Source organism: Narcine bancroftii, chromosome 5 (genome assembly GCF_036971445.1).
Source record: "Narcine bancroftii isolate sNarBan1 chromosome 5, sNarBan1.hap1, whole genome shotgun sequence".
NCBI classification, from domain to species: domain Eukaryota; kingdom Metazoa; phylum Chordata; class Chondrichthyes; order Torpediniformes; family Narcinidae; genus Narcine; species Narcine bancroftii.
Genome location: NC_091473.1, coordinates 194,353,013 through 194,377,441, shown reverse-complemented (window position 1 = coordinate 194,377,441; position 24,429 = coordinate 194,353,013). Strand labels below are relative to the sequence as shown.

The 24,429-nt window shown below is 53.7% G+C and overlaps 1 protein-coding gene across 7 annotated transcripts in view; it reads right to left on the bottom strand.

Annotated features, from left to right (window-relative positions):
* Positions 1-211: 211 nt before the first annotated feature.
* gon4lb (gon-4 like b) overlaps positions 212-24,429 on the bottom strand; it is a 96,077-nt gene continuing 71,859 nt past the window's right edge. For all 7 annotated transcript variants that reach the window (XM_069940558.1, XM_069940557.1, XM_069940559.1 and 4 more), the window contains 14 exons: positions 23,972-24,158; positions 23,331-23,475; positions 21,568-21,718; positions 20,748-20,864; positions 18,014-19,570; positions 13,631-13,862; positions 13,054-13,235; positions 10,912-11,109; positions 8,574-8,717; positions 7,061-7,204; positions 6,043-6,156; positions 4,557-5,089; positions 2,735-2,837; positions 212-1,085 (listed from right to left, as the gene is read on the bottom strand). In XM_069940558.1, the coding sequence (XP_069796659.1) occupies positions 945-1,085; positions 2,735-2,837; positions 4,557-5,089; positions 6,043-6,156; positions 7,061-7,204; positions 8,574-8,717; positions 10,912-11,109; positions 13,054-13,235; positions 13,631-13,862; positions 18,014-19,570; positions 20,748-20,864; positions 21,568-21,718; positions 23,331-23,475; positions 23,972-24,158 (3,948 nt within the window). In that variant the 3' untranslated portion in view covers positions 212-944. The remainder of the gene's footprint in view (positions 1,086-2,734; positions 2,838-4,556; positions 5,090-6,042; positions 6,157-7,060; positions 7,205-8,573; positions 8,718-10,911; positions 11,110-13,053; positions 13,236-13,630; positions 13,863-18,013; positions 19,571-20,747; positions 20,865-21,567; positions 21,719-23,330; positions 23,476-23,971; positions 24,159-24,429) is intronic.

The window sequence follows — 24,429 nt, the reverse complement described above, 5'->3', positions numbered from 1 at the left end:
CGGCCCATGAGCCTGTTCTGCCCAATTAATCTACACTCCCCATATGTACTCGTGGGCTGAAATAGCCTGTTACCCTATTGTATGTCCAAATTAAAAGGTTGCCCACCTCTGCTGTAGACAGTGTGGTATCAATTACGTCCTATCACATACTCCTGGAACAGCACTGTGGATAATCACTTTTCTGAGAGTATAACATCCAAGAGAGAAACCCTTGTGGAAAGAGGTTTATTGAATGACCCAGCAATTGCACACTGCTAATTTTTAATTATGTACAGTCACTATAACTTAAGTTATACAAAGAATACATTTCACATACATATTTACAGGGCGGTGAGAGGAACACTTGCTTGACAACTGTTGGCCTGTTCATGGAGAATCCAGTGTCTTCTTCCATGGAGGGGCTGGAGAAATCAGTGCTCGAGGGTCATGAGGCTATCCCAGCCAATGACCCTCTACTAAGCAATCAAAGGCAGGGATTGCATTCCACTTTCATCTGCTTGCAAAGTTCCACCATACCACTTTCCCCTGCCTGGCAGCACTTGGTTGGAAAATGGGCTAAAATTTGCAAAGCATGATTGTAATCGGAAATGTTGCACTGATTGCATCTTGTCCCAATACATACAAGGTGGGCTGTCCAAGAGAGCAGCAGAGACAGTGGCAGGGTCGGAGGGTGGGCCCAATCCAGCCTCTCCAATAAATACAGCACATGGCGGAGCAGGCTGGGGGTGGCTGGGGGTAGGGGGAATAGAGGAGAGAAAACATGGATCTGTGTCAGGGACACCACAGCAGCACAGATGAACGGAAATTAAATATGTGAAAAGAATTGGCAAGCAAGAGTTCAGAGGGATACCTTGGAATGGGCAGAAAACAGGCCGGCAACAGGCTTCGTCTTACCCCCCCCCCCCAATTCCTCAGGAACCAGGTGTGAGCTTCCTCCCAAGGTGTCAGTCCTGGTCTTCATCCCAGATTAGCCGTTCCACCTGCTCATCGGGGTTACTGTGGCACAGGCTGTCCTCCTCCTCATCAGTGCTGGCATCTCCCGAGGTGTGGAACAGGCGCATCAGCTCCCTAAATCGCTGTGAAACCTGCTCAGCAGACAGATGGCAGTCAGTGACCTTTGGGATGGCAGGCTTGAGGTCATGACCCATTGACCCAATCTAGTTCCATCTGCTTGCACTCAACCCACATCCCTTTAAATCTATGTCTGGCCCAATGTGCCAAACCTTGTAATCGTCCCTGCCTCCACCACTTCACAGTTTGTTCCACTTTCTTGTGTGAAGGAGGTGCTCCTCAGCTCTCGTGTACATCTTTCCCCTTTCAACTAAACAACTGCTCTCAGGTTTCAAATTCCCTTACTCTGGAAGGGAAAAAGATGGTCACCTTATCAAGGAGTGGACAGAGTAGATGTAGAAAGGTCATTTCCCATGGAAAGAGAGTCCAGGACAGAGGGCACCGCTTCAGAATTGAAGGGTGTCTGCTTAGAACAGAGATGTGGAGGAATTTCCTCAGCCAGAGGATGGTGAATCTGTGGAATTTGTTGCCACAAGCGGTTGTGGAGGGCAGATCATTGGGTTTATTCAAGGCAGACATTGATTAGCCAGAGCTTCAAAGGTTATGGGGAGGAGGTCGGGCTGTGGGGCTGGGTGGGAAAATGGACCGGTTTATGATTGATGGGCTGAATGGCCTATTCCTGCTCCTACGTCTTTGGCAACCCCCCTTCCCCCACAATTTTATAAAGGCACACCTCAGCCCCCTACGCTCAGTGTAGAAAGCCCTATATTATCCTTTCTCTCCTGACAACCAGGGCCAGATTAACATAAAAGCAACAAATGCTAAGGGCCCCCGTGCTTATGTACTGTGAATTATGAGAAACACTTTCATTTTCATCTTTGTGCAGAAACCACATTAATAGTCACGCACCCCCCCACCAATCTAACTTCCGACACAGTGTTGCCCGAGTTCACTTTAGTGCTGCTTTGACATCTGATCGTGGCATTTTGGGGCCACCCCGACAGCTCGTGATGGCTCAATGTGGAAGCAATGGCCATCTTCGTTACCCATAATCCCCCACACAACTGGAATTGCCCTGCCAGCGCCAGAGAAATAGCAGTTCCAGCTGGGAAATTATGGGTTTCAGAGGCGGCCATTGATCCCACTTTGAACCAGCCGCTGCAATAAGTTAGTTTTGTTTAAACAAAATGTGTAAGTTTTAACAGGGAAGGAGAGGGGAATTTCAGGCAAGTTTTAACCGGTGGGGGGGAGAGGTGTGCAATTTCAGTGCTTGCCTTAGGTACAATGTTCCACTGGTAATCACTGAACATACAGTGATCTGAGAAAGCTAGCATTATTTTGTTAAAAATAATTAAGACTATTTCAAACTTACCAAAGTGGACATGCAGGGACAGCGTCAGAAACTCTCTAGTTGGAGGTGCGGGGGGCCGCAATCACACTCCACCCTCATTGCCCATGCACCAGCCGGCACTATTTAGGGCCCCTTTAAAATAAATGCTACAGGCCTTGCAATACCTTAATCCAGCACTGCTTACAACTCTAGCCCTCCAGTCAGTCCCAGAAATATTCTCTGGAATCTTTTCTAGCGAGGCAGCCACTTTCCCACATTTCAATCACAAAACTCCCAAACTGCCAGGTCTTGAGTTGGTGGGAGGAAGGATCACCAGTGGATTTTGGATCAGGCCCCTGAGCGCATACTGCTTTCCGCAATCCCCAGCCTCACCTCCTGAGCGGACTTGCTGTTCAGCCGCCGTGCCACCAAGCAGAAGGTCTCCTGATTGGCCCCGTTTTCTTGACAGGCGGTGAGGATCACTCGATCTGCCTCCCTACAGCAGGAAAAACAAAGTGCAGTGAGGTGCTGGCTTACACCTCTTTGCCATTCCACCAGGCACTGTCCACACAAAATCCCCTGGACAGCCCAGGCTGAGTGAAACAATCCCAGGGTTGGACCAAGAATGAAACTCCCTCTGCACTATCTCATCACCCACTCATAGTGTCAGACACAGAGTGAGGCTCCCTCCACATTGTCCCATCACGCACTCCCAGGGTCAGACACAGAGTGAAGCTCCCTCTGCATCAACCCATCACATATTCCTGGGGTCAGACACAGAGTGAAGCTCCCTCCGCACCGTTCCATCACACATTCCTGAAGTCAGACACAGAGTGAAGCTCTCTCCACACCGTCCCATCACACATTCCTGGGGTCAGACATAGAGTGAAGCTCCCTCCACACTGTCCCATCACACATTCCTGGGGTCAGACACAGAGTGAAGCTCCCTCCACACAGTCCCATCACACAGTCACAAAAAAGGGTTAGACACATGGTTTAGCTCAAAAGAAAAAAGAACAGAAGGTCATCTAGCCAAATTTTCTCTGCCATTCACACATCCACCCGTTCCCCAAAACCCTTCATTACCCTGTTCTTCAAAAGTCTCTCTGTGTCTTAACTAGTCAGTGAGGCAGAGAATCCCACAGGTTCACTCCTCTCCGGGAGATACACTTCCTCCTCATTGCTACTCCCCAAATTGATGATGTCCCCTGATTCTAGTCACACCTGCCCGTGTAAACAACCACCTTGCTTTCATTTTCATTCTTCTCTTTCATAATTTTGTGTTTCATAAGATTCCCCTCTTCCTTCCAAACTCCATCTCACAGGTTAGTGGAGATAAGAAAATCTGCGGAGGCTGGGGTGGAGTGCAGTGCACAAATGTGCTAGAGCAGGTCACACAGCATCCACAAGGACCAGAAGACAAAGGAGCAGATAGGCCTTTCACCCATCGTGTCTCCTCCACCATTCAATCATTCTCCCACTCAGCCTGGTCCTTTCCCCACAACCTTTGATGTTTTGGCTAATCAAGAACCTATCAATCTCTGACTTCAAATACACCCAATGACCTCTCCAACCGTCTGTGGCAACAAATTCCACATTTACCATCCTCTGGCTGAAAAAATTCCTCCACATCTCTGTTCTTAGCAGATGCCATTCGATCCTGAAGTTGTGCCCTCTTGTCCTTGACTCTCCCACCACGGGAAATGATCTCTCTACATCGACTGTCCATGCCTTTCAACGTTCAAAATGTTTCAGAGATCTCCCTCCTCATTCTTCTAAATTCCAATGAGTACAGGCGAAGAGCTGTCAAGCGCTCCTCGTATGATAACTCTTTCATTCCCAGAATCATCCTTGTGAACCTCCTCTGAACCTTCTCCAACGTCAGCACATCCTTTCTTAAATGATGAGCCCAAAACTGCCCACAATAGGTCTCACCAGTGCCTTATAAATCCTCAAAATTGGATACCTGCTCTTACATTCTATTCCTCAAGAACTGAATGCCTGCATTGCATTTGCCTTCACCACCACCGTCCACTGGCAGTAAAAGGCGGTCAACATTTTGGGCCTGGGCCCTTCAGGAGTGTGAAAAATCAGGCAGATGAATCATGATAAGTGCTCCTATCATCCTTTGGCTCTCTCTCCACCTCTTGACATGTCCCTACAGACACTGCCTGACATCCTGAATCTCTCCAGCTTCTGGTGTGCCATGGCATACCTGGTCCACAGCACGACACGCTTGCCCGTGGAACTGACGCAGCTGTTCTTGGCGCAGACGGCAGCCTGTGTCTGCTGTTCCTGGGTGTCTGCCTCCTCCACGCTCAGTGGCCTGGCTGTCTCCTGGCCTGCTTCCTGGGTGCACCCCTCCTGCAGGGCCATGTGAGCCAACGCCATCTCCTGACAGCTCCTAAAGCGCACCTGGGCCCCGACGGAGGCAAACTTCACCGAGTCGCGGCCACTGGAGGTGTCAATGGGACCGCAGGGGGGCTGGGGAGCTTCCTCCCTGAGTGGAGGGGGTGAACCCTCAGAGCAGGCCCCCTCGCTTGCTGGGCTGTGTGAGTCCTCGCCGCCTCCTGCAGAGGCTCCTGACCGCTGCTCACGGTCCCCGGCTGCTACATCCTCCCCTCGCTCCAGTGGTTCCTCCGCAGGGTCTCCAGTTCTCCCTGGATCCTTCGGCCCCATCTGTGGGCTCCAGTCCTCCAGCACACTGGCGCTAGCCAGCTCTTTCCCCTTCGCCTTCTGGTCCAAGCCCTGGGGATGAGACAGAGGTTAGCAGGAATCAGAGAGAGGTCACCCAGTTCCCCAGGGTTGGAGGGGGGGGGTGGTGGTGGTGAATGGGAGGCCAAATGGGGACAGTGAGCAGCTCCTCTCAGACCCACCCCACCCCCCCCAACCAACCTCTATGCCCGTCCCACTCCTCGGCCTGAACAACCTTTCTCTCCACATCCCTGAACCCCCAATCTACCTTACCAAAATGCCCCCTCCCCTCAATCTCCCTGACCCCCCCCCCCCACCTACCTTCCCCAATCCTTCCCCCACCCCCACAATCTCCCTGATCCTCTACCTACTATCAATGGAGAGGTTGCAGAGGACATTTGCCAGGATGTTGCCTAGATTGGAAAATAAGTCTTATGAGGCAAGGTGAGCAGAGCTGGGACTTTTCTCATTGGAGTGAAGAAGGATGAGAGGAGACTTGATAGAGGACTACAAGATTATGAGAGGCATAGATAAGGTGGACGGCCAGTGCCTGTTTCCCAAGGCAGGAAGAGCAAACACCAGAGGACATGTACAAAATGAAGGGAGGAAAGTTTAATGGAGACACCAATAGTAAGTTTTTTTATATGGAGCTGTGGGAACATTAGGGACATTTAAGAAATTCTTAGACAGGCACATGGATGGAAGAAAAATACAGGGTAGGGAGGGTTTAATTTTGTTTTGGTAGATACGTTCCCCACCCTGGTACCCCCCCAACTATCTCCCTAACCCTCCAACCACCATCCTCCCTGACCTCCCCCAACCATAAACTCTCCAATCTTCCCTGACCCTTCTCCACCATCCCTGAGCCCTCTTCCAACCTCTCCCCATCACCTCCACGACCCCTTCCAGTGCCATCCCATCATCGCACAGACCTTCCTTCCTTCGCCTGCCATCAAAACTTCCTCAGCGCTCCTCCCTCTTCCCAAGGCTCCTGACACAGCTGGTACCTTTTCATGTGAGTGACCCTCCCTTCGCCTCTTGCTCCTGGGGGGTGGGGCGATTTTCTGCAGCTCCTCTTCCTCCTCGAGATCGGGGAGCACGACTTCCTCGAATCCGTCAAACTGCAAGCACGAAGCGGACAGGTGAGCGGCCAGAAGAACCACAGTGACAGCCCCATTGAGTTTATTTTTAAATGATTGCACATTTGACGAAACAGCATTCTCCGGTCCTCAGGGCAGATACTCAACCAGACAAGCCACACAGACAAACAATACATATGCAAGACAAGTCTTCATTTACATAACCAAATATTCTTTTGTAAATATGAGAATCGCAGATGGTTAGTTTGAGCAGTCCCATTGGTTCTTCCCGGGATCCCAAAAGCTTCAGACCTGTACCACGGCAGGAGGCCCAGCCCAGGGGCAGCGGTAGGAGGTGGGGAACTCCAGGAGATGATCACTACAATGTGGGAAGGACAAGGTTCACCAGGATGTTGCTTGGCTTGGAACAATGGAGGAAGATGTGCATTTTCCCTGAAAAGAGGGAACCTGACAAAGGTACTGGCTCTGGCTGGATAGAGTCGCAGCACGTAACTACAGCCTATTATCCTCATCGAGACCCAGTTGCCTGCATTGGGTTCATGTCCTTTCAAGCCCTTCCAGTCAGCCGCAAACCAAGGTAGAGGGAACAGCATAGAAGTAGTGGGCTGAAGGGCCTGTTTCCACGCTGGTCAACTCGCGTCGCTAAACAACTGCATTACCACAGCCTATGGATTTTTCTGTCCTAGCAGAGATGGGCAAGAGAGACTAGGGAATGCTGATGGATTGACCCAAGGAGAGAGAGGTTGTACAGCAATAAAGGGATCTTCCTCCCTCTCCAAGGGGCAGGGTGGAGTGGTAATGGAGCCGGAACACAACATCAACAACACCTGAGCTGAAGGGGAAGCTTGATCCTGAACATCGAGCACACCCCCATCCCAGCTCCGATAGTTGGGGAGGCAGAGGCCATTTGGGTCCTAGTGCTCACCTCGTACTCCTTATCATCGGTCCAGTTCACCTCCTCAAAGTCACTCATGCGGCCAGCAGGGGGCCTAAGTTGATCAAAGAACAAGGAGAACTCGTCCTGCAGGTGATGGTGACCCTTCAGGAGCTGCCAGACCTGCACCTTCAACTGCCAGAGGAAGGAAAAAGATGTGGGCGAGGATCCTCCACTTCAGATGAGCAATGGTAAAAATTGTGCCCACATTTTCCCGAGGTCAGATTGAAGACCCTCTGCACCGTCCCCTCACACTCCTGGGGTCAGACAGAGTGAAGCTCCCTCCACACCGTCCCATCACACACTCCTGGGGTCAGACAGAGTGAGGCTCCCTCCACACCGTCCCATCACACACTCGGAGTCAGAGTGAAGCTCCCTCCGCACCGTCCCGTCACACACTCCTGGGGTCAGACAGAGTGAAGCTCACTCCGCACCGTCCCATCACACACTCCTGGGTTCAGACAGAGTGAAGCTCCCTCCACACCATCCCATCACACACTCCTGGGGTCAGACAGAGTGAAGCTCCCTCCGCACCATCCCATCACACACTCCTGGGGTCAGACAGAGTGAAGCTCCTTCGGCACCGTCCCGTCACACACTCCTGGGGTCAGACAGAGTGAAGCTCCCTCCGCACCGTCCCATCACACACTCCTGGGGTCAGACAGAGTGAAGCTCCCTCCACACCGTCCCATCACACACTCCTGGGGTCAGACAGAGTGAAGCTCCCTCCGCACCATCCCATCACACACTCCTGGAGTCAGACAGAATGAAGCTCCCTCCGCACCATCCCATCACACACTCCTGGGGTCAGACAGAGTGAAGCTCCCTCTGCACCGTCCCATCACACACTTCTGGGGTCAGACAGAGAGAAGCTCCCTCCACACGTCCCATCACACACTCCTGGGGTCAGACAGAGTGAAGCTCCTTCCACTCCATCCCATCACACACTCCTGGGGTCAGACAGAGTGAAGCTCCCTTCACACTGACCCATCACACTCCTGGGGTCAGACAGAGTGAAGCTCCCTTCACACTGACCCATCACACTCCTGGGGTCAGACACAGAGTGAAGCTCCCTCTGCGCCGTCCCATCACACACTCCTGGGGTCAGACACAGAGTGAAGCTCCCTCTGCGCCATCCCATCACACACTCTTGGGGTCAGACAGAGTGAAGCTCCCTCCGCACCGTCCCATCACACACTCCTGGGGTCAGACACAGAATGAAGCTCCCTCTGCGCCATCCTGTCACACACTCCTGGGGTCAGAGTGAAGCTCCCTTCACACTGACCCATCACACTCCTGGGGTCAGACACAGAATGAAGCTCTCTCTGCGCCATCCTGTCACACACTCCTGGGGTCAGACAGAGTGAAGCTCCCTTCACACTGACCCATCACACTCCTGGGGTCAGACGCAGAGTGAAGGTCCCTCCGCACGTCCCATCACACACTCCCTCAAGCCAGCAGAGAACCCCTCAGAGCCCCAATCACTCCTGATTCAGCTGCCCACCTCAGCCACATCTGGCGGTGAGCAAACCATGCAGCTCTGCAGGGCCTTGATGATTTTCTGCAACTGCGAAGGGTTCTCGGCGAAGCAGATCTCCAGCTGACGAAGGAACTTGCGGCTCTTGTCAAACGCCTGTTGCTCTTCGAACTGCAGGAAGGAAAGAGATGCAGGTCTGCCCCCTCCACATTCATCCACCCACTTCCCAACCCAGGGTAAGCGAGAGTTCTGCTCCCTCCACACTCATCCACCCCCTTCCCAACCCAGGGTAAAGGACAGGTCTTCCCCCTCTCCACTCATCCACCCCCTCCACAACCCAGGGTAAGGGACAGGTCTGCCCCCTCCACTCCCATCCACCCCCTTTACCATGAACCCCAACCCAGGGTAAGGGACAGGACTGCCCCCTCCACACTCATCCACCGCCTTCCCAACCCAGGGTAAAGGACAGGTCTGCCCCCTCCATACTCATCCAACCCCTTCCCAACGCAGGGTAAGGGACAGGTCTGCCCCCTCCACACTCATCCACCCCCTTCACCATGAGCCCCAACCCAGGGTACGGGACAGGTCTGCCCCTTCCACACTCATCCACCCACTTCCCAACCCAGAGTAAGGGACAGGTCTGCCCCCTCCCCATTCATCCATGCTCCCCAACCCACGGTAAGGGACAGCTCTTCCCCCTCCACATTCATCCACCCCCTTCCCAACCCAGGGTAATGGACAGGTCTGCCCCCTCCACACTCATTCACACACTTCCCAACCCAGGGTAAGGGACAGGTCTGCCCCCTCCCCACTCATCCATCCTCCCCAACCCACGGTAAGGGACAGGTCTGACCCATCCACACTTATCCACCCCCTTCCCAACCCAGGGTAAGGGACAAGTCTGCCCCCTCCACACTCATCCATCCTCTTCCCAACCAACGGTAAGGGATAGGTCTACCCCCTCCATACTCATCCACCCCCTTCCCAACCCAGGGTAAGGGACAGGTCTGCCCCCTCCATACTCATCCACCCCCTTCACCATGTTCTTTTTCTTTGGCTTGGCTTCGCGGACGAAGATTTATGGACGAAGATTTAACGTCTGCTGCAGGCTCGTTGGTGACTGACAAGTCCGATGCGGGACAGGCAGGTACAGTTGCAGCGGTTGCAAGGGAAAATTGGTTGGTTGGGGTTGGGTGTTGGGTTTTTCCTCCTTTGACTTTTGTCAGTGAGGTGGGCTCTGCGGTCTTCTTCAAAGGAGGTTGCAGCCCGCCAAACTGTGAGGCGCCAAAATGCACGGTTGGAGGCGATATCAGCCCACTGGCGGTGGTCAATGTGGCAGGCACCAAGAGATTTCTTTAAGCAGTCCTTGTACCTCTTTGGTGCACCTCTGTCTCGGTGGCCAGTGGAGAGCTCGCCATATAACACGATCTTAGGAAGGCGATGGTCCTCCATCCTGGAGATGTGACCCACCCACTGCAGTTGGGTCTTCAGCAGCGTGGATTCGATGCTTGCAAATTCTGCCAGCTCGAGTACTTCGATGTTGACAATGAAGTCAATCCAATGAATGTTGAGGATGGAGCGGAGACAGCGCTGATGGAAGCATTCTAGGAGCCGTAGGTGATGGCGGTAGAGGACCCATAATTCAAAGCTGAACAGGAGCGTGGGTATGACAACGGCTCTGTACACGCTGATCTTTGTGTGTTTCTTCAGGTGATTGTTTTTCCAGACTCTTTTGTGTAGTCTTCCAAAGGTGCTATTTGCCCTGGCGAGTCTGACCCACAGTAAGGGACAGGTCTTCCCCCTCCACACTCATCCATCCTCTTCCCAACCCAGGGTAAGGGACAGGTCTTCCCCCTCCACACTCATCCACCCCCTTCACCATGTACATTCAGGCCTAATCACACATGAACCCCAACCCAGGGCAGACCCCAGCAGGAGGCTGTTCAGCCCCTTGAGCCTGTCACAATGGCATAGAAAGCCGTTCAGCCCATCGATCCTGATAGACAAAACATGAGACCATTGAATCTTCTATGAAATGATCCATCTCTGTCGCTCCCATTTTCATCCTCCATCCCTAACCACACCCTTGGGCATCCTAACCTTCGTAGCTCCGAGACCCTGGCCATCCTGGGACAATACCAACCCCCCCACCCCAGCCCCTTCTGAGGCCACCTCCTTCTGCTTCCTCCTGTGTCAACATTCCCCCCCATCCAGCCTCTTCATGGGACTTCACAACCCCCACCCCTTCCTTGGACGACAACCCCCCCCCCCCACCCCAAGACACAAACTCCTCCTCCTGCGACACCCTCACCCTGCCCTTCGGAGACCTCACCAGCCCCTCTCGCGACCCTTCCTGGACCCTCACCAGCCCACATTGCAGAGCCTGCTCTGGTAGAAGGAAGGCAGCAAAGTCCTTGAGTAACTGGGGCCAGTCCTGGACGATGTCACACAGGTCGCCGTACAGGTCCACGGCCGTCCTCTGGTCCGGGTTCATCTCAAAGTCATACAGAACTCGCAGGAACTCTTCGTACTTCCCAGGAACGTTGCGCAAGGCTTCCCGCACCTGGTGGATGGGATGGGGACCAGGCAGCATCAGAGTGAGGGCAATGGGGGATTGGGGGGTGGGTGCGAGGAAGGGAACAGAGGAACACTATAAGACAGAGGAGCAGAAATAGGCCATTCAGCCCACTGAGTCTACCCTGCCATTCAATCATGCGCTGATCCATTCTCCCACTCAGCCCCACTGCCTGGCATTCTCCCCTAATCTTTGATGACCTGGCAAATCAAGAACCTATCAATCTCTGCCTTAAATACACCCAATGACATGGCCTCCACAACCGCCTGTGGCAACAAATTCCAGAGATTCACCTCCCTCTAGTTGAAGAAATTCCTCCACATCTCTTCTAAGGAGACACCCTTCAATCCTGAAATTGTGCCCTCTTGTCCTAGACTCTCCCACCATGGGAAACAACCTTTCTACATCTACTTTGTCCACTCCTTTCAACATACAAAATGTTTCAATGAGATCCAACCCTCATTCTTCTAAATTCCAATGAGCACAGGCCAAGAGTTGTCAAATGCTCCTCATGAGAAGAAATTATGTTCTGGAACGATGAGAAATACAATAAATACGAGGCTACGTATGATACAATATAACTGGCTACACAGACTATACATTACACCTCAAAAGTTAAATAAATGGGACCCAACAGTATCTGATAGATGTTTTCGATGTAAAAAAGAAATGGGAACAACAATTCATGCAATCTGGACATGTGAGAAAGTAGAAATATTTTGGGAAGATCTCAATCAGATATTAAATAAAATAACAGAAAACAATATACCAAAGAATCCAGAGATCTTTCTTCTAAGTAACATAAAAAACAAAGAATTTGGAATTGATTTGGAGGATGCACAAAAAAGATTTGTTAAGATAGCCCTAGCCGTAGCAAAAAAATGTATTATGTCAACCTGGAAATTGGAAGATAATCTGAAAATACAACAATGGTATATAGAAATGAATAAATGTATTCCATTAGAAAAATTTACATATAGTTTAAGAAATAATATTGAAATATTCGAACAAATATGGGAACCTTACATTAAATACAGTAGCGAAAACCTACCGGGGACAATCATTACCTAAGTTGATGGAAGGAGAAGGAAAGAAAAGAATGGACTCAGTAGAATTTCTGGTGTATTTTTGTTGAATGACAACATTATCTGACTGGTTTAATGTAACCTAGATTGTATACCTAAAATGGATGGGGGGGGGGGGTGGGGGGGTGGCTTGGGAGGAGGGGGGGGGGGGAGAAAAAGTCACTGTATATGTGTGAAAAAGAAAAAGTGTGTAGCATGGCTAATGTGATTTATGGTGTGAAAAAAAAAATTAAAAAAAAAATGCTCCTCATGTGATAACCCTTTCATTCTGAGAATCATCCTAGTGAACCTCCATTGAAGGAAGGGCTCAGGAAGGCAGCCCGTGGAGGTGGTGGGGGGGAGAGTGAGAGATGGGCAGAAATCAGGGGGCTCCATCAGGGCTAAGTCTGCTCCCTGTAGGAGCTGGTCTGTGATCACATCTTGATCAATAAACCCCTCATCCTGAACACATTGCTCTCCCCCCTTCCAGATCGCGACACCATATTCACAGTTCTACACCCCCTTCCCACTCTGCCAATGCCACCCACCCCTCACCTTCTCCCTTAAACACCACCTATCTCCCCTAATATCAGATCTGCTTACTTCCCTCTGCCTTCCCAACCCCTCACCGCCAATCATCTCACCCTGACCCATACCCCCTCGCCTTGTCACCAACCTCTCACCCTACTCCGATCTCTCGCCCTAATCCCTCACTTGCCCCCAACCCCTCATCCTGCTCCTTGCCCCTCACTCTGACCACTAACCCCCTTGCCTTGTCCCCAACCTCTCACCCTGCTCCGATCCCTCGCCTTGATCCCTCATTTACCCACCAACCCCTCGTCCTGCTCCCTGCCCTTGACCCCCGCACCTTGCTCAGGTAGGCTTGAGCGAAAGCCATGTCTTTCTGCTGCCGGAGCGGGTCGTTGTTGAGGATGTCCTCGTCGTACAGCAGCAGCAGCTTAGAGGAGTCCTTGCTCTCCCGCCTACGGCCACGGCGAACTCGTACTCGTCGCCCAACTTGGCCCCGGCATGACAGCTTCTGCTCCTCTCCTGCAAGCGGGGTGGGGTGGGGGAGAGAGGAGGTTGGGGATAGGAGGATGGGAGCAAGGGGTTGTGAGTAAGACATAGTGTTGGAGGTAAGGGGGAGCAGAGGGTTGGGGTGAGAGAGGGGAGGGTGGGGGTTGGGGTGAGGGCAGAAGGGGTTAGGAAAAGGGAGGGAAAGGTGTTGGGGATAAGGGCATAGGTGATAACGAGGGAGAGAAGGGAAAGGGAGGGATGAAAGTAAAGGAGAGGAAGTGTGTCCAGCCTGACGTGTTAGATTGGGCCCGGTTGGGAGAGGCAGCGATCTCCCATTGCAGACCAGTGGTGCCTGTCTCGTCGTGGACAGAGTGTGGCACCAAGCCCCCGTGCCAGTGCTCACCGCTGGGCCCTGCTGGCTCTCCTACCTGGCAAGCGGCCGGCGGCTTGGATCTCCTGGCCCTCGGTGGGGAACGAAGATCCCCGGATATGGGTCAGGGCCATCTCCTCCTCTGCCCGTCGTCCTTCTTTCTCCAGCCCCTCGCCGTCATCCTCTTCCTCTGGCTCAGAGTTCTCTTCCTGAGAGTTCTCCTCCTCAGAATCACCCTCCTGGCTGAGCTGCCGTTTGGATGCCAACCACGTCAGTTTCTCCATGGTTTCCTGCAGGAAGCAACCGGAACCATTTTTTAAAAGTGCACAGTAACAAGACCTTTCCGGCCCACAAGCCCATGCTACCCAATTAACCTACTCCCCAGTGTGTTTTGACAGGTGGAAGGAAACCCTCGCAGACACAGGGAGAACTTACAAACTCCTTACAGATAGCGTTAGGTGTACCATGGAAAACATTCTGACTGTCTGGTATGGAGGTACCAATAACTCAGGATAGGAAAAGACTAGAGTTGTGAGCTCAGACGGCACCACCGTGGGTATCAGTCTTACTCCATCGATAACATCTACAAGAGGCAGTGTCTGAAGAAAGCAGCCTCTACCTTCAAGGACCCCCACCACCCAGTCCATGCCCTCCTCTCACTGCACCATCAGGAAGGTGGTACAGGAGCCTGACGATGAACACCCAGCAGCGCAAGGACAGCTTGTTCCCTTCTGCTGTCAGATTTCTGAAGACAATGAACCACAGACACTATTTCACATGATCTTCTTTTGCATTAATTGATTTATAGCAAGATTTGCACCTGTGATGCTGCAAAACATCAAACTTCATGACATATTTATGACAAAATTCTGACTGACCATCCCTGGGTCTCACACCCCTCATCTGACCTCTCACCCTGCTTGTCCTTCACAAAGAAGGCCAACATTCCATTTTGAGTAATTACCCTGTTTACTCCTATGTGGTAACTCATACGGATTGTTCTTAGATATTTTGTGTTACTACAGAAAGAATTTCAGAGAATTTAGACAGTGTACAATAATCACCAATGACTGTCAACTGTCAGAGGCCTGCTGGATATACATTGCAAGACCCCCTCTGTTGCTGGATCTACATTGCAAGACCCCCTCTGTTGCTGGATCTACATTGCAAGACCCCCTCTGTTGCTGGATCTACATTGCAAGACCCCCTCTGTTGCTGGATCTACATTGCAAGACCCCCTCTGTTGCTGGATCTACATTGCAAGACCCCCTCTGTTGCTGGATCTACATTGCAAGACCCCCTCTGTTGCTGGATCTACATTGCAAGACCCCCTCTGTTGCTGGATCTACATTGCAAGACCCCCTCTGTTGCTGGATCTACATTGCAAGACCCCCTCTGTTGCTGGATCTACATTGCAAGACCCCCTCTGTTGCTGGATCTACATTGCAAGACCCCCTCTGTTGCTGGATCTACATTGCAAGACCCCCTCTGTTGCTGGATCTACATTGCAAGACCCCCTCTGTTGCTGGATCTACATTGCAAGACCCCCTCTGTTGCTGGATCTACATTGCAAGACCCCCTCTGTTGCTGGATCTACATTGCAAGACCCCCTCTGTTGCTGGATCTACATTGCAAGACCCCCTCTGTTGCTGGATCTACATTGCAAGACCCCCTCTGTTGCTGGATCTACATTGCAAGACCCCCTCTGTTGCTGGATCTACTTTGCAAGACCCCCTCTGTTGCTGGATCTACATTGCAAGACCCCCTCTGTTGCTGGATCTACATTGCAAGACCCCCTCTGTTGCTGGATCTACATTGCAAGACCCCCTCTGTTGCTGCAACCAGTGTCAAACGGTGGGTGGGAGCTGGAACTGAGCTGCCTCTTCTTCATCTAAAACCGGCCTGTACCACGTTGATGGCAGAGCTCAGATTGAACCTCACGGGACTGGTGATGGAATTTCCTCCTCCCCAGTCAGAGCCAGATCAGTGGGCCAACACTTGCTGCGCTGTCTGGACCAGACTTTAAGTCACCCCCAGCTCACACCTCAGAATGAATTGTCATGAACATGTGGCCAGCATCACAGGGTAAACATTTAAACAAAACAAAAAACCTTACAAAATAAATAAAAACAGTGCAAGAAAATTCAAAGTAAGGCAGTGTCTGGTTCATTGTCAATTCTGGAATCTGGTGGGACGGGGAAGAATCTGCTCTTCTTCAGGCACCTGTACCTTTTTCCCAATGATAGCAGAGTGAAGAGGGCATGATCTGGGTGATGAGGAAAGGGGCTGCTTTCATAAAACACTACCCCCAGTTGATGTCCTCGATGGAGTGAGGTCCTGTGCCTGTGATGTTGCAGGCCGAGTTAACAACCCTCTGGAGTTTTTTCTTGAAGTGAGCATTGGGACGTCCACACCAGTCAATAATGCAACTCCCGATTTGACCACGGGTCCACTACTGCCTGCACTTCTGTGGCTGTTTGTTTGATAATCCACTCAAAGGGAAATGGGTCTGTGCAATGAGGAGGTGGTGGTGGAGGCGGAGACAATTACAATGTTTAAAATACATTTTCAGAGGCGCTTTGACAAGGAACACAGGCAAACAGGACTAGCTTGTAAGGTAAGGATGAGTTGAGCCAAAGGGCCTGTTTCCAATGATGTAAAACTCTACTATGCACTACCTGCTGCATGAGCTGACTTGCCTGGATAGCACACAAAGCTTTCAGGTGCAAATCTATGATAATGGATTCTGGAGTATATGGCATTGAAGGTAAATTTGCAGATGATGCCATAATAAGTGGAAGTGCTGAGGATACGGAAAGGCTGCAGAGAGACGGATAGATTAGAAGGCTGGGCAAAGAGGTGGCAGATGGACTATTATAGCCGTTTTCAGGTGGCCACAATACCCGACTGTAAAACAACCTGTTGTACTCCAACATGGCTGTCAGGTGGCCACCTGAAAGTGGAGAATCCAGCCAGGAGGAGCACTACCTAACCCTCCTCCTGTTGGTATAATCTCCAGCTCAGAGAATTCCCCGTTGCACCTGAAAGCAGCGGCAGGACTACAGCTGCGGTCCACAAGAGCCTGGCGTTTGCTCGGACGCGGCTCTCCTTCAGCCGGCATGTTCAGGTGACAGAAAGGCGTCTTCTCCACGGCCACCTGAACGTTCCAGCTGCACTCCCCCCCAACTGTGTCTGCCGGCGCATTATCTGCGTCCGAGCACCTGAAAGCGGCTAATGTTGGAAAGTGTTTGGTGGAAGAAATGGACGGGCAGACTATTATTTAGATGGGGAGAAAATTCAAAGTTTTGAGGTGCAAAGGGACTTAGCAGTTCTCATGCAGGATCTCCCAAAGGTGGATCTCCCAAAGGTTGACCTCCAAGTTGAGTAGGTGGTGAAGAAGGCGAATGTAATGTTGGTGTTAATTTCTAGAGGGATAGAATATAAGAGCAGGGATGTGATGTTATGGCTTATGACACTGATGAGACCTCACTTGGAGTACTGCGTCCAATTTTGGGTGACGTATTTGAGAAAAGTTCTGCTGGTGTTGGAGAGGGTTCAGAGATTTACTAAAATTATACCAGCAATGAAAGAGTTAGCAGGTGAGGAATGATTGTTGGCTCTTGAACTGTATTTGTTGGAGTGCAGAAGATGAGGGGGACCTTTGAATGGTGATAAGCCTGGACAGAGTAGATGTGGCAAGGATGTTTCTCACTCAGGGTTGGGGAGTCTAGGACAAGAGGCCACAACTTCAGGATAAAAGGGCATCAATTTAAAACAGAAATGCGGAAATATTTCTTTAGCAAGAGAGTTGTGAGTCTGTGGAACTTGTTGTTCCAGGCAGCTGTGGAAGTGAGGTCGTTGGCTGGATTTAAGGCAGTGATTGACGGATATTTGATTAGTCAGGGCATCGACGGTTACAGGGAGAAGGCCGGGGAGTGGGGCTGAGTGGGAGGATGGATCAGCTCATGATTAGAATGGTGGAGAAGATTCAATGGGCTGAATGGCCTACTTCTGCTCCGATATCTTGTAATTTCCCTGCTGTATTTCTGCACCATTAGTTTTCAAACATCCCACTTTAACTAACCCCTAGGCCATTGGAGCTCCGTGATTAGTAAGGGATTGCTTCAGGTGGTATGTGAGTGGAAAGAAAAAGTGTGAAAACCACTGTTTTAATCGTCCCTCATTGACTCGTTATGTGCACGGGTTCATAACACCAAAGGAAATAGGCCAATGACAATTTTTCTCAAGCAAAATATTTCAGTAACAATTAGGTCTAGAGCAGTGATTCTCAACCTTCCCTTTCCACCCACATCCCACCTTAAGCGATCACAGAGCACCGATGGACAGGGATTACTTAAGGTGGGATGTGAGTGGAAAGAAAAAGTTTGAAAACTGCTGTTCTACACAGAACAACCAATACAGCAGCTAATCAGGTCCTTACCTGGAGCTCTGGTACAGAGAGAGCTGACTCCTCAGAAGCGGAGGACAAGACCTCTTCGTCCTCATCCTGGGTCAGGTCATCAAAGTCCTCATCCTCCTCCTCCTCCTGGCCAGCTTTGTCTGGCTTGTCCACCGGGCTCTTCCCACCCGTTGGGCTGACTGGGGACTCACCAGTAGCACATAGTGCCCTGTCCTTGGCCGGGCTGGGGGCCCCCTCCTCATCCCCTTGCTGCCCCTTCCACGGCACCTCCTCCTCAGCCGGGTGTTCCGGAGACGCTCCCACATCCAACTCCTGGCCCAGGTCGAGGATGAGGGGCCGCCTCTCCGAGGTTGACTCCGGCACTCCAGGAGGCTCTGCCGGTTTCCCAGGTAGTTCCCCGCCCTTGGCAGGGGGAGTTGCTGGTGGAGATGGCTCCCTCACCACGGCAGGCTCTGTCTCTGCCGGGGACGGCTCCCTCATTGCGACAGGCTCCATCTCTGCCGGGGACAGCTCCCTCACCACGACGGGCTCCATCTCTGCCGGGGACAGCTCCCTCACCGCAATGGGCTCCATCTCTGCCGGGGACAGCTCCATCACCGCGACGGGCTCCGTCTCTGCCGGGGACAGCTCCCTCACCTTGACAGGCTGCCCCTTTGTCAGTGACATCTCCCTCACTGTGACAGGCTCTGTCTCTGCCAGAAGTGGCTCCTTCACAGCAGTGGGCTGCATCTTTGCTGGAGACAGCTCCCTCACTGCGGCGAGCTCCGTCTCTGCCTGTTCCACATTGAGAGACTGCCCAGCCAGAGGAGGAGAGGGAGAGGAGGACGTGGGGACAGGTGACCTCCCGGCCAGAGGAGGAGAGGCCTCGGGACAGGAGGATGCAGGGACAGGAGAATGCTCTATCCTGGGGCCCAGAACAGGACCACTCTTTGGTGGGTCAGACGAGGGGGTTCCTCCAGCCATGGGGGCTGGGTCACCCCCACCAGAGACCGGCAGCAGCTGCCCCGAGGGATGGTTAAGGTGGCAGGTGAAGGTGGCAGAGCTCACCACCACCGTGGCCAGGCGCAGGGGATGGCCAGCAGGGGTGGTGGGGATAACATTGCACCCCCCTCCCCCCAGCCTGAGCAGGCTGACGCCAGCGGGAACAGCAAGGAGGACAGGGGCCCGAGGGACAGGGAAGGGAGCTGGCATGATGGCAGCACGAGCTTTCCGGCCCCTGCCATCCCCCCGGGCTGCCCTCCTACCTCGTGGCCTCCTACCGGGGACGGTCAGCGAGGGGCCTGGGGAAGGCAGTGGGACGGCGGGCTGGTTGAGGCGGTGGCGGGGGGCCAGCAGGGGAGCGGGGGGCTTCAGCAAGGCTTTCTTCACCACTGGGTGGATGAGCATGGGCTTACTGGCCGAGGGTCTCCGCTTGTGTTGGCGCAGCTCCCTCCGGGCCAGGTGGCTGACCCTGGGCTTCAATAACAGCCCCACACCTTCGGGAACCAGGAGGGGCAGATTGACAGCACCACCCCCTCCGCTCTCCTCGCTCCCGCCTGCTCCCTGTTCCATCCATCTGCGAATCACCGGCAGGCTCCTCTGCAAGACAAAACCCACCCTGTTACTGCCACAGACCATTCAGCCCAATGTCACCCTGCTGGCTCCTGGCACACTGGCCACAAACTGGGAGATCCCTTCGCTGAGCACCTTCGCTCTGCCCACATCGGTGACAGCGATCTCCCAGTGACCAACCACTTCATTCTGTGCCCCACTCCCATCCTCACGTTTGTTCATGGCCCCAAGACCACCTGTAAATTAGAGGAGCAACACCTGATTTTTCATCCAACTGGATGGCATTAACATTGACCTCTGTTTCCGTTAGACCACTCCCTGTTCTCCTTCCCTTCCCCATCCCCGTCTCCTTTACTCCAGCTCTCCACCCCTTCTCCATTCACAGATCCATCCATCCCCCTCCCGTTTGCTGGTGTTTCCTCCCTCACTTATCCATCTATTAACCTCCTGCCTGTGGACCTGTGCCTCTCTTCCCCCACTATTTTGTCCAGGCACCTGTCTACATTTTTCCACCCCTTGATGAAGGGGATCAAGCCCAAAACATTGGTTCTGTATCTTGATCTTTGCTACAGAGAGTGTAGCTGAGTTTCTCCAGCGATGTGGTTTTACCTCTACCAACCGTGTCTGCAGACTGCCGTGTTTTACTTCTACCATTGCACTTGGTATGGCTTCAGTGAGTAAGAATTTCAGTGCATCTGTACTTGTAAATAACAATACACTCACCCTCTTTCCACCTGACTTTTACCAGAGTGTGCATTCATTGTTCTCCAGATTCAAACTATTTGGCTCAAGGTGGGTCATTATTCCCTGGAACATAAGACTGTGTGATGGGACAGTGTGGAGGGAGCTTCACTCTGTGTCTGACCCCAGGATTGTGTGATGGGATGGTGCGGAGGGATCTTCACTCTGTGTCTGACCCCAGGAGTGTGTGATGGGACAGCGTAGAGGGAGCTTTATTCTGTGTCTGATCCTGAGAGTGTGTGATGGGACGGTGCGGAGGGAGCTTCACTCTGTGTCTGACCCCAGGAGTGTGTGATGGGATGGTGCGGAGGGAGCTTCACTCTGTGTCTGACCCCAGGAGTGTGTGTTGGGATGGTGCAGAGGGAGCTTCCCTCTGTGTCTGACCCTGGGAGTGTGTGACGGGACAGTGGAGAGGAGGTTTCACTCTGTGCCTGACAGGAGACCACCTCAAGTTGCTGCTCACCTGAAGCCAGAATGGCAGCCGACTCTCCCCTCGCTCGATGGGTGGGTGCATGTCCCCTTGAAGTAATGCTGCGAACGGGCTGGGCATCAGTGACACCACCTTTCTCTTCCTGAAGAGCTGGTGGGAAAGGCAATGAATGAGCAAACATTAGTTACTGACGAGAAGACTCCCTCCCACAGCATCCCCAGTACACCGCCACTCCAAGCTGTAGGGGAGCCACACACACCTCACGAAAGAGGCTCTATTTATCATCCCCCTGACCCAAATCATTTCACTCTGAAACCCCCAACCCTTCTCCCAATAACCCCTCCACCAGCACCCGCCATGGATATCGCAACATTTTTACAGTGCCAGAGACCTGGGTTTATATCTGGCGCAATCTGTAAGGAGTTTGTACATTCTCCCCATGTCTGCGTGGGCTCCCCCCACCACCCAAAATATACAGGGTAGACAGTCAATTGTGTATAATTGGTTGGCACAGGATTGTAGATCGGAAGGGCCTATTAGTGTACTGAATGTCGAAACAAATAAACCCTCCTCATCTTTGTAACGCCCCCCCCCCCCACCCCGCCTCCACCAGACCCTTTCCTTGCTTCTGCACCCTTCCTGGTCTCTGTAATACCCCCACCCACCACCAGATTGCCTACACCCTGTCTCTGTAACCCCCTCCTCCGATCCCCTGCACCCCTCCCTGTCTCTGTAACCCCCTCTGGTTCTCTACACCCCTCCCTGTCTCTGTAACCCCCTCCGGTCCCCTACACCCTTCCCTGTCTCTGAACCCCCCTCTGGTTCCTTATACCCCTGCTGCGTCACTGCTCACCTTGACGACGTTGTCTGGTGCCCGGCTCACGCTGAGGTTCTTAATGCGGACGGTCAGTTGGTGGTAGGTTTTCGGGGGCATCAGATATTGGCTGATGAGAGGTTTGGGGAAATCTGTCCCCTCAAAGTGTTTCAGACCCAACACCAACAAACTAGAGCAACGCAGACAAAACGGGCTTACAGTATGGTGATGGAGAGGGGAGGGGCCGGGGGGGGTGGGAGAGACGGAAGGGACTGGGATGGGAGAGTGGTGGGGTTGAAGAGTGGGGGAGGGGAGAGGGGGGACTGGGGAAGGAGAGTGGGGGAGAGAGGAGGAAGAGTAGGGGGGAAATCGGGGACGGAGAGTGCGGGGGGAACAGGAGGGAGTTGGGGGGGACCGGGGGGGGAGAGTTGAGGGGGGGCAGGGTGGGAGAGCTGGGGGGAAACCAGGGAGGGAGAGCTGGGGGGAAACCAGGGAGGGAGAGCTGGGGGAAACCAGGGAGGGAGAGCTGGGGGGAAACCAGGGAGGGAGAGCTGGGGGGAAACCAGGGAGGGAGAGCTGGGGGGAAACCAGGGAGGGAGAGCTGGGGGGAAACCAGGGAGGGAGAGCTGGGGGGGGGAAACCAGGGAAAGAGAGTTGGGGGAGAAAGCAGGGAGGGAGAGTTGGGGGGGAGAGTTGGGGGGGAAAGTTGGGGGGAAAGCATGGAAGGAGAGTTGGGGGGAAAGCAGGGAGGGAGAGTTGGGGGGGAAAGCAGGGTGGGAGAGTTGGGGGAAAAAACCAGGGTGGGAAAGTTGGGGGAAAAACGAGGGTGGGAGAGTTGGGGGAAAAATCAGGGTGGGAGAGTTGGGAGGAACTAGGGAGGGAGAATTGAGGGAAAACCAGGGAGGGAGGGTCGGGGTGGGGGAGACAGGGGAGAGAGAGGGGGAGCAGCAGAGAGGGAGAAAGTAATGCTGGAAAGAAAGAGGGGAGGCAGGGCCAGGGAGAGAGAAGTGAGGGAGGGAGGGGAGAACCAGAGAGGAGGTGAACTGGGGAGAAAGAGAGGAGAATCGGGGAGGGCGTGTGTGTAGGAATGGGCAAACCGGGGGCAGGAGGTTGGAGCAGGGAGATCAGGGAGGGTAGGTGGGAGCAGGGAGTGTGGGGAGCAAAACAGTGGAGCTAGAGGGGGTCGGGAAGAGAAGGAGTGGGGAGAGAGGGAGAAGGGGAGTGGGTTGCAAGGGGGTGAAAACCTGGGAGGGAGATGGAATAGGGAGGGAGAGGGGCGAGAAGGGAGAGCAGGGAGGGAGGGGGGAACAGGGAGGGAGGGAGATTTGGAGCGGGGAGGAAGGGAGAGGGGGAGCGGGGAGGGAGAGGGGGAGCGGGGAGGGAGAGGGGGAGTGGGGAGGGAGAGGGGGAGCGGGGAAGGAGAGGGGGAGCGGGGTGGGAGAGGGGGAGCGGGGAGGGAGAGGGGGAGGGGGAGGGAGCGGAGAGGGAGAGGGGAGGGAGAGGGGGAAGGGAGGGAGGGAGGGAGAGGGGGATCAGAGAGGGAGGGGGGATCGGGGAGGGAGAGGGGGAGCGGGGAGGGAGAGGGGGAGCAGGGAGGGAGAGGGGGAGCGGAGAGGGAGAGGGGAGGGAGAGGGGGAAGGGAGGGAGGGGGGAAGGGAGGGAGGGAGAGGGGGATCAGGGAGGGAGAGAGATGGGGAGAGGGGAGGTAATGGGGGCTGGGAAGGAATCAGAGGAGTGTGGTGCGAGGGGACCGAGAGGTATGGGGGTTACCAGGGCGGGTTGGCGGGGTGGAGGGGACCTACTTATCTTCACCCTTGGTAAACCAGATCTTGTCCTTGGGCTGGCGGGGCTGAAGAGCAACGTGGGGCAGCAGCTCCGGGTACATGAAGACGCTCCGTGTGGACACGATCCAGGCCACCTCCTGCGGCAGGTAGGTCGACTCATCAACTGCACAGGAGGCAAAGGCACGGCTTCAGCAGCTTGGGGAGGGAGGGGGGAAAAATCCCACATCCATGCCAGACACTGGGGGGGGGGGGGTGGTGGAAGTTCCAGGAGGGGGTGGGGAAGGCAGGATAGAGGGAGGGAGAAGGGTGGGGAAAGGATGGGAGAGGTGTGGAAAGAGAGTGGGCGGAGAGGGCAGCACAGTGAGAGGAAGTGACGGGCAGTTGAAACAAGTAGAGGAGGGGGGGAGGGGGAGGGAGGAATGGGGAGTGGGGTACTGTGGGGGGAGAGCGAGAAGGGAAGGGTATGGGGAAATGGGATGGGTAGGGAGGTAGGCAGAGAGGCAGAGTGGGGTTGGGGAAGGGGAGGAGCTGGGCAAGGGCGTAGCTGGGCAGAGGCAGGGGGAAAATAAGGGATGTGGTGGGGCAGTGGAAGTGGGTGGGCGGGGAAGGAGGGAAAAGGGATGGTGAAGAGGGAGAGGGGAGAGGAAGCAGCCACTCACAGCGCCGGTTGACTTTCGCCTCCTGCCTGGCTGGAGGGGGCTTCACCACAGGCCTAACGTCCCGCTCGAATTCTTCAGTCAGCCTCAGCGCCTCCTCCAGATTGCAGGGCGAGAAGGTGGAGGAGAAGTCCGGGCCCTGGGCTAAGTGGATCTCCCTGGCCTTCTCTGCAAAGCCAGCCAGCTCCTTCTGGAGTGAGGAGGGGTTACAGTCAGCTCTCCTCCTCGTCTTGCCCGCTGAGTGCAGCCCTGGTGTTGAAGCTGCAAGTGTGCAGTGGGGAGAGGGTGGGGATGGGAGACCTCATTACCCCAGGAGCAACACGATCTTGAGATCGCAGTGGAGTCAACACAACACTGAGGGCCTAATAGCCTTTACTCTGCTGTGCAGCTGAAAGCTTGTTTTGCATGTTATCCAGATAGGCAGGAGGGAAGTGGACCTCTCCGGCGGTCAGTTGCTGGGA